General features: G+C 42.5%; 1 protein-coding gene across 1 annotated transcript in view; it reads right to left on the bottom strand.

Moving 5' to 3' along the window:
• Positions 1-838: 838 nt before the first annotated feature.
• Positions 839-9118, bottom strand: part of LDAH (lipid droplet associated hydrolase) — a 93047-nt gene continuing 84767 nt past the window's right edge. Inside the window, exon 7 of the mRNA XM_052648517.1 lies at positions 839-1030. Within this exon, the coding sequence (XP_052504477.1) occupies positions 839-1030 (192 nt within the window). The remainder of the gene's footprint in view (positions 1031-9118) is intronic.

Below are 9118 nucleotides of genomic sequence, written 5' to 3'. Positions count from 1 at the left end.
TCCTTCAGTAATGCTTATTAGCTCCTAGTTGACCAGAGGAAAGTCTGACGAGCTTTACTCGCTCATTACTGTGGGCACGTCTGGAAGTCACTCGCCTCAGTGCGCCCCCCGCCCCTGGCTCTGCTGGGGCTTGTGCACCGGCGACCAGACAGAAGGCTGACCTGGTGGTCTGAGACATGCTGCAAGGTAGTAAAAGGCAGGGTGTGCAGGCTGTCCTGGTATCCAGTCTGATTTTGGTGATTTCAGCCAAGATCTGTGCAAAGTTAGCTGGGCTGACCTTCAGCTTCTGTCCTTCAGACAGACCCGGGTCAACTGCCAAGCTCCACTGCTTGTTACTTCCTGGATGAGTGTATTCTTCTCATAATTTCATATGCTTCACATGTTTGACTATGCACTTGACATTCACTGGTCTTTTACATTTTCTAGTAGTTCTTTCATAATTTTCTCGGGTGGGGGGGTGGTGCTAGTCTACATTGTAAATTAAAACATTTAGGTTTCCTTTTGTGCAATGATCTTGCGTATCAAAATTAAGTTGATGGTGCCACTGGGCATTTCGTGCACATGTGAAAGACTTTGTTTAGATTGCTGTGTTCCCTGAGTCTTGGAATGTGTTGTTAATTCCAGGGAATATTGGTCAACTGTGTTTGTTGCAGTCTGTAGCATGGGGGAGCTGGGAACTGACAGTTTTTTAAGCCAAGAGGGTCTCACTTTTTTTCTCTTCTAACATCAAATATTAAAATTAGACAGTCACCTATTAAGTATACTACTTACTACTAAGAGGCTGTATACCTATTGCCTCTATGCACTACCTGTTGGCACTTGCACCTTGTATCACTATTTACATTTTGGACAGATCATCCTTTAGCCAGTCAGCTACCATGTCGGCCATTTCCTGGAAAAAATCGAAGATAAAAGCATGAGGTATTTTTTTCTCACAGAGTCGAATATCTCCTTCTGGAAAATCTTTCTTCATGTCGTCATAGTACTCTTTTGGACACCAACTATCTGTAGTACCGTAGTAAAATATAAGCTAGAAGACAAGACAAAAACACTTTCTTAGAAAACACTCTCCCAGAAAACACTCTCCCCTCCCAGCATGGATCTGACACAAGCAACCTACGATGCTTTGAAAACAGCCCCTGCACTTGGCCCTGTACACTAGTCCCAAAGCTTGCTGCAGAGAGCGGCTCTCTCAAGGCAGTGAGCCTTCATGGTTCATGGGAGTGAATCTTGGCATCTAATGTTAAGAGACCCATGTAGGGAGAGCCTTGTGTGGTACATCACCCATGGTCCACTAAAAGGACTCGCCAGGAAAGTAGTGCACGTTGTGGTTGGGATGGACACTGGAAAGTGCACCGAGAGGGGCAAGGAAGAGTTATTGAGACATACGTGGTCACTGAGTGGCTTACAACCAGTCATTACGCATTCACAGTTTTCATACAGCCACATGGTAGGCACATGGGGCATGTTTATTGAGTGTACACAAAGATGAACCAGATGGACTCAGGTTTCTCAGTGCAGCAGATGAACTGTGATCAGAACCCTGAGGGTGTCTATGACATTTCTACAAACAGGCTCCATGGAGCAGGGAGAGAATGCTGATTCGGGGGGAGGCGTTATAACCATCCTTCAGGTGACAGCAAGCAGGTGGGATGGAGAGAGAGCTTCGAGGACACATTCCTAGGATGCTTACTGAATATTGATCTGCCCCAGCCTCTGATACACACACACACACGCATCCATGTATGTACACACATGCATGTGTGCAGTCGTGGCCGACTCTTTGCGACCCCATGGACCGTAGTCCACCAGGCTCCTCTGTCCATGGAATTTTCCAGAATACTGGAGTGGGTTGCCATTTCCCTCTCCAACACATATGTATATACACATACATATGTGTATACATGCACACATATGTGCGTATGTTTATGGGCACTTAATCGTATATACAGACATAAATATATATGTGTGTATGTATATGTATATTCACATATACATTTATAAGTATATATATACACACATACATCTTTATCTTAACATCTAGCTCTAACCTGCTGTTCTTCACCAAAAAACTATATTCTACTTCTGCATTTTTGAAAAAAAAGCAACAAAAGTGAAATCTTATTCAGAAAGGGACATACAGGTAATTTCTACACACACACACACCCACACACACACACCCTAATTTTTTGGCCCCTCTGACATCTGTCATCACTGAAAAAAAAGAGTTATGCCTGGCTCCAGCTCTTAAGTGGCTAGTTACAGTCACTTATATTTCCACAACACACCAAATTTGCTCACTCATTCAAATGCTTAATCATTAATCTGTTGGGCAAATACTTATTGAGCATCTTCTCTGTACTAGGAACCTGGAAAACAGGCAACGGGACGCAGTCTCTGGGGTAGGAAGGACTGGAGACACCGTGCACACAAGGTGAGTAGCCCGAGTGAGGGCATCTGGTGGGAACCAGTGGGCAGGAAAGGTTCCCCAGGGCACTGATGCCCAAGCTGAGTCTTCAATCTGGGGGGGCACACTGTGCAGGGCATACCGAGCAAATAAAAAGGATGAAGGAGTATGGCACACTTGGAAATAGGAAGTAATTAGAAGTGGTTAGAATATGGGTGGTGGGAGAGGAGGTGGAGAGAAATGAAGTCCTGAACAGCCTCTGGGCCCCACTAAGGAGGTTGCACCTTGTTCTGAAGTCCACAGGAGCTAACAAAAGACTTCACACAATGAAGTGACATGACAGTCTGTGTGGTAGGAAACTTACTCTGGCTACGATGATGAAGAGAGACCTCTGGAGGGGATCAAGTAGAGGTGGGAGGAGGAAACGGGAAATAAGTGTTAGTGCCCACTGGGTTAATTTTCTCCTCGGACCATTAAATCTATTATCGGAATAAGGAGAGGTGAAGTCAATCTTATAAAAATACCAGCCTTTAGTAACTTTATGACATAACCAACATTCAAAGAGATGGTTAATTAAAAAACACTTTAAAGGGGAAAATATTTAATGTAGTACTCCAGAGAGTCAATTACTAACAACTCAACCTTGAGTTGTAGACTTATTCTGAATCACTTCACAGAGATTCTTCTGGCTGGGATTTAGTCTTGAAAGCTGCAAAGGATCTGTGGCTGATAGATTTCTCACTTAACTTACTTATCTTATTCTCCTATTTTTCTCACTACGACCATTTCTGGGCATGCCAAAGTACCAAAACCAGAATTCATTTTGCCAGGATTCTTAGCAGAGTATGAAGTGCTTTTGTTTCTTAGAGAACAAGAGTTGCCAGGTTCATTTCCCCTGGTGCTGGTCTCTCTGTGGCTCTAAAATGCTGCAACTTCACAACCAGTGGGTGATGATTCTGGCCGGCTGTGGACAAATAAGTTCCTCAAAATTTCTCGGCAACCACCCTACCATAGCTTCCCCTTGAAATACTGTTGGGAGTACAAGCTGTCTGCAGGCATAAATGATCTACCAATATGGCTAATAACTTCAGGTTCTCTCTAAACCATTCCCTACTCTTAGCACCAAGAATCTTTTAAATTATATCCAGGAAACAGCATCTGGAACAGTTATCATGCACAGTTGTTCAGCACTTCCTCAGAGTATGAAACATACTTTTGTTAAACAGAGTATGCTTAAACATACTGTGTTAAAAAATCTGGAAATTCAAAATTCAGGCTTGGGTTTGTGGCCATCAGGTCTGTCTGTTCCTGTGCTCCAGGGTGCTCTCTTCTCTCACCAAGAAGAGTACCTTGGGAGTCCTAATGCCAATGCAGGCTATGGTGGTGAGGTTGTGTGAAAAACCATAATACAAAAGGATCAGTGAGAAGGAAAGCAAGGCAAAAAAGATCACTCCCAATGAAGTCTCTGACAAGGAGGACAGCATCACGGTGGCACCTGGTATTTGCTTTCCACCTAACTCTTCAAAGACTATTTCTATGATCCATTTACTTTTCAGTGAGGCAATTATAACTTGAAATGTCTCCATTGAGAAGTCCAGCACTGGGGAAACACCATCTCTTTCCTCATGCATGAAGGTGTCAGACCAGTTGAGCAGGAATAATAAATATGGATTACAGGGACATACACCTACCTTCAGGTATCAAGAGACAAGTCCTGTCCAAGTAGTTATGGAGGAAGCACTGTCCAAGGCATGTACTAGGAACCTCAACACAAAGTGATGTCAGTGTTGAAGATAGCGTTAACAATGAGGATCATAGATTCCCCATACGTTCATTTGATTTTATCTCTTAGTCCTCCATGACTATAACTATTTTGAGGGGGGCTGTATCTGGTTACATTTCTGAATGATAGTGGGGCAAGGTGTTTTTGCTTTTTAAGTTCTTCTCCAGGCTATATTCAATGAAGGGCTCTGTAAGAAAATCTTGGCTTATAAGTCAAACACATGGTTATTTCTAATGCCTTTACATATATTGGCTCAAGATACTTCCTGTTCCCTCTGGATTTTAAGTCACAGGCAATAGATCTGAACAGAGGACTCTGCACCTGTAGCCCTAAACAGGAAACTGGAAAAGTATGGGGTGTGTGAAGGTAGTACTGGGGGATGGGGAAGGACAGGTGAAGTAGAAAGAAAGAAACAACCAGACACCAAAGCATAGTGGTTAAGAGTGTATACCATTACTATTAATACACTGATATGTAAAAATGAATCGCAAAGTAACGATGTCCTGAAGAAAACTGAGAATAATTTGCGAGGCTCTATGTTAAGTTTTGTGTTCACTGAGTTCTTACAGTAATATTCTGAAGAAGGCATTTTAATCCTATTTTACAGAAAAGGAAATTTAGGCTTAGTGAGCCAACATGCTTAAGTTGAAACAATTAGTGAATATAACCCAATGAAAAATTCAGTTATAAATCCAGAGAGAGCATTACTAGTCAGAACCTTGTATCACTGTTTACGATTAAGAATAAACAGAACCATGGTATGAAAACACAAACCTGAAAACTGAGAAATCTTAAATTGGTTATGAAGACTAACTGAAAGTGGATGGTCTCCACAGGTTAAGTCTATGTAGGTCTTCTAGGGTGCTGCATGTCATGGGGGTGATTACCACTGTGAAAATACTGGAACTGTTAACTAAGAATCGCAGGCTATCAGTAGGATATTTAAATCAAACGTTTACAAGAAAACACATTATTTCCTATAGTATTCCTCCTTGGCACTTGCTTTGATATGCATGGGAATTGTTCAAGAGTATACATTATTATCCCCCATCTTCATTATTAGAGATGGAAATTGTTGTATTTTTAAATTGTTATGTTAAGTAGTCATTTCTCTATTAAATAGAAAGTTTAATTTTCTCAACTCTAGATTCTGATTGTCTAGGACTGTGCTTTTGCTTTTCTTTGGGTACCTTCCACAATAAGGTGGAATTATGGTTACTATCCGGAGAAGGCGATGGCACCCCACTCCAGTACTCTTGCCTGGAAAATCCCATGGATGGAGGAGCCTGGTAGGCTGCAGTCCATGCGGTCGCGAAGAGTTGGACACAACTGAGTGACTTCACTTTCACTTTTCCCTTTCATGCACTGGAGAAGGAAATGGCAACCCACTGCAGTGTTCTTGCCTGGAGAATCCCAGGGACGGGGGAGCCTGGTGGGCTGCCATCTATGGGGTCGCATAGAGTTGGACACGACTGAAGTGACTTAGCAGCGGCAGCAGCAGATGGTTACTGTCATTTCTGTACTCACAAACATATTTTCCTTTAACTTTTCTGTTGCCCCTAAGGAGATATGTTCCTGCTAAAATGTCCCTGTGAATTGTTGAAGCTTGCCCCCATATAGGAACCACAGTTGTCTTTTCTCATGTATTTTTTTCTTTTCACTTTTTGCTGCTGAATCTGACAGATTCACAGCATTTCCACCCAAAATGACTCTAAATTTATATCCCATCTGGCACTGGCTAAGTGGTTGAAATTCAGAAGTAAGACAGCTCTGCCTTAGAGAAGTTCCAGAGTAGGGAAGAACACAGGCAGGTACAAGCTGCCCTTGAACATGACAGGCAGAGAGAGGCATGGACAAAGCGCTGTTGGAGGAAAACCTGACTTCTGACCCGAGGGGTGCAGCAAAGTTTTGTTTTAGTATACATGGAGTTGCTGGCTTTTATGCATTACTAATAGAGGGGTTACTGTAAAAACAGAAGACATACGAAAAACCACCTTATGACACAAGTTTATATATCTAACTAAAGAAAATCACTTTCAATGATATATCAACATCTTAAGATATTAAACACAAAGAAAAGCCATACACACAAATCTCTATCTGGTGATAATAAATATTATTCAGCTATAAATAAAGAAGGAAATCCTGCCATTTGTGACAATATGGATGGACCCTGAGAGTATTATGCTAAGTGAAATCAGACATAGAAAGGCAAATATTGTATGATCTCACTTATATGTGGAGTCTGAAAAGGTTAGGAGCTGAAGGAAATGGGTGAAGGTTGTCAAAAGCTATAAACTTTCAGTTATAAGATAAACAAGTTGTGGGGATGTAATATACAACATGGTGACTACAGTTCACACTATACTGTATATCTGAAAGTCAGTTAGAGAGTAGACATTAAAAGCTCTCATCCCAAGAAAAAAATTGTAATTAAGGTAATGGATGTTAATGAAACCTGTGATAATCACTGTGCAATACATACATATATTAAATCATTATGTTGTACACTTTAATACAATGTTATGTGTCAATTCTATCTCAATAAAATCAGGAACAAAATCTATTCAAATTCCTTCTTTCTAAGCATTAATTCACTAGGACTGCAGGCGTCATAGGAATTGCTGGACAAGAGCAACAGGCTCCTCTTTCTATCCTCCCTCCAAAGTCAGACACCTAAGCCTTGACCCTGCAACGTTAAAGGAAACCTATTTTGTAATACAAGCATCTCCTTTCAGTTATTTAAAAATCCCATCCGTCTTGGGAACAGAAGAATAACAATCACAAAGGTTTAACTAATTCACTGTAGTCTTTCTGAGCAATCATTAAAAAATTTTTTTTAATTGGTGAAAAATTGCTTAAATATTGTGTTGGTTTCTGCCATACAAGAATGGAAATCACTTATCATATATATATAACCCCCTCTCCCTTGAGCCTCCCTATCTTCCCCCCATCTCACCCCTCTAGGTCATCACAGAGTGCCAGGCTGGGCTCCCTGTGTTATATAGCAGCTTCACACCAACTAGCTATTTTGCATCTGATAGTGTATATATGTCAATGCTACTTTCTCAATTCATCTGGCCCTCACCTTTCCCTGCTGTGTCCGTAAGTCTATTCTCTACTAGGTTCATCAGTACCATTTTTCTAGGTTCCATATATATGCATTAATATACCATCCTTGTTTTCCTCTTTCTGACATATTTCACTCTGTATAAGAGGCTGAGCAACCGTTTTTAAGAACCTGAATAACTGCTGAAGAAAGGGAGAGTTTAGAAAATTCATTGTCCTATTTACCTTGTTTCCTTTCTTTCCTGCATCTAGAACTGGATCAATTATCATTCTTAAAAAAAATGAGAATTAAAATCCCTGAAGATTAAAAAATGTGGCCGAGGACAGAGGTGAACACACGATCCTTCAGGAGCACTGAGCCCTGCTCCCCCTGCAGGCACTGGAGGAGGTCCAAGTGGGTTATAGACTGGGCCACTCTCCAAGAAACTGGAAAAATCATGCGTCGAAAGCCCTGCCAAGTGGGGCTCTCTCCTCTCTGTATGACTCAAGTGTAAAGGGCCAGAGCCTGCTCGTTCCCAGGTGGAAGTCACTGGGGCATCGATATCTAGTTCCATCTTTTCCTTACGTGGCACTGGAGTGAGGAGCTGGCCCAAGGCATCTATTTTCCTCTGGTGAAGCAACAGAGCATGCGGCACCAGCAGTAAACTTCTCTCCCTGTGTGTCTGTTTCTCCCTGGTTACATAGCTCAGGAAACCGGCAGACGAGAAGGGGCTTGCTTAACTAACAGAGAGGAACGGCCGAGGCCAGCTTACCTGAACCCTTGGCACCAGGGCACTGGAGGTTCTGGTAAGGATGAAGTAATACTGTGTTTTCCTTCACTGCTGCTCCCACACAGCACCTCCCTTAGGCATCTTTTAGGAAGAAGTGGCCAGAATGGGACTGGCTACGTATTTAATATTACAAACAGAATGAAAACATCCGAAGGGGTGGGTGAAAGTGAAAGTCACTCAGTCATGTCTGACTCTGTGACCCCATGGACTATACACAGTTCATGGAATTTTCTAGGTCAGAATACTGGAGTGGGTAGCCTTTCCCTCCTCCAGGGGATCTTCCCAACCCAGGGATTGAACCCAGGTCTCTTGCATTGCAGGTGGATTCTTACCAGCTGAGACACAAGGGAAGCCCAAGAATACTGGAGTTGATAGCTTATCCCTTCTGCAGCAGACCTTCCCAAGCCAGGAATTGAACCGTGGTCTCCTGCATTGCAGCAGGATTCCTTACCAACTGAGCTATCAGGGAAGCCCTGAAGAGGGTGGGTAGGGAGAGGAAAAGTTAGGCAAAGTCTTTTTAAAGTACTCAGAGGCATACCTAGGAGATGACTAACTTTATAATAATAATAAACTTTTGTTCAATACTTAGTACATGCTAGATACTCTTGCAGGGTCTTTATATGAATTATATGTAGCATTGCAGGTTTGGAACAACTGTATGAGAATAGATACTATTATTAAACCATTTTATTGATGAAAAAAAGGGGACCCAGTGAAGTCCAGTAACTTAACCAACGTCACCTAAGTAAGCAAGTGGTGGAGCTGGAGCGTGAACCTCAGGCGGTGACTCTCAGGACTCTGCTTCCCATATGCTCGTCCTCCTCTGGATCACGCGACTCTAGAAAACTCCACCAGAAAAGCTCCAGGGTGTGCTGACAGAAAAGTGCTTCAGATGGAGGTCTCCAGGTCCAAATGACTGAGACCCAAACAGACTATCTATTTCCAGGATGATTATGGTATTCTGAACAGGCTTCAGACTGAACAGGCAGAACTAACACAATCAGTTTCAGGCCAAGGCTGGCGGAAAGGCAGTCTTGGTTAGCGGGGTCCAGGGAGAGCGTCCTATGCTTGGCTAAGCAGGACGTGGGC

The sequence above is a fragment of the Budorcas taxicolor genome, chromosome 11 (genome assembly GCF_023091745.1).
Source record: "Budorcas taxicolor isolate Tak-1 chromosome 11, Takin1.1, whole genome shotgun sequence".
NCBI lineage: Eukaryota > Metazoa > Chordata > Mammalia > Artiodactyla > Bovidae > Budorcas > Budorcas taxicolor.
This window is presented reverse-complemented; position numbering and strand designations above follow the sequence as displayed.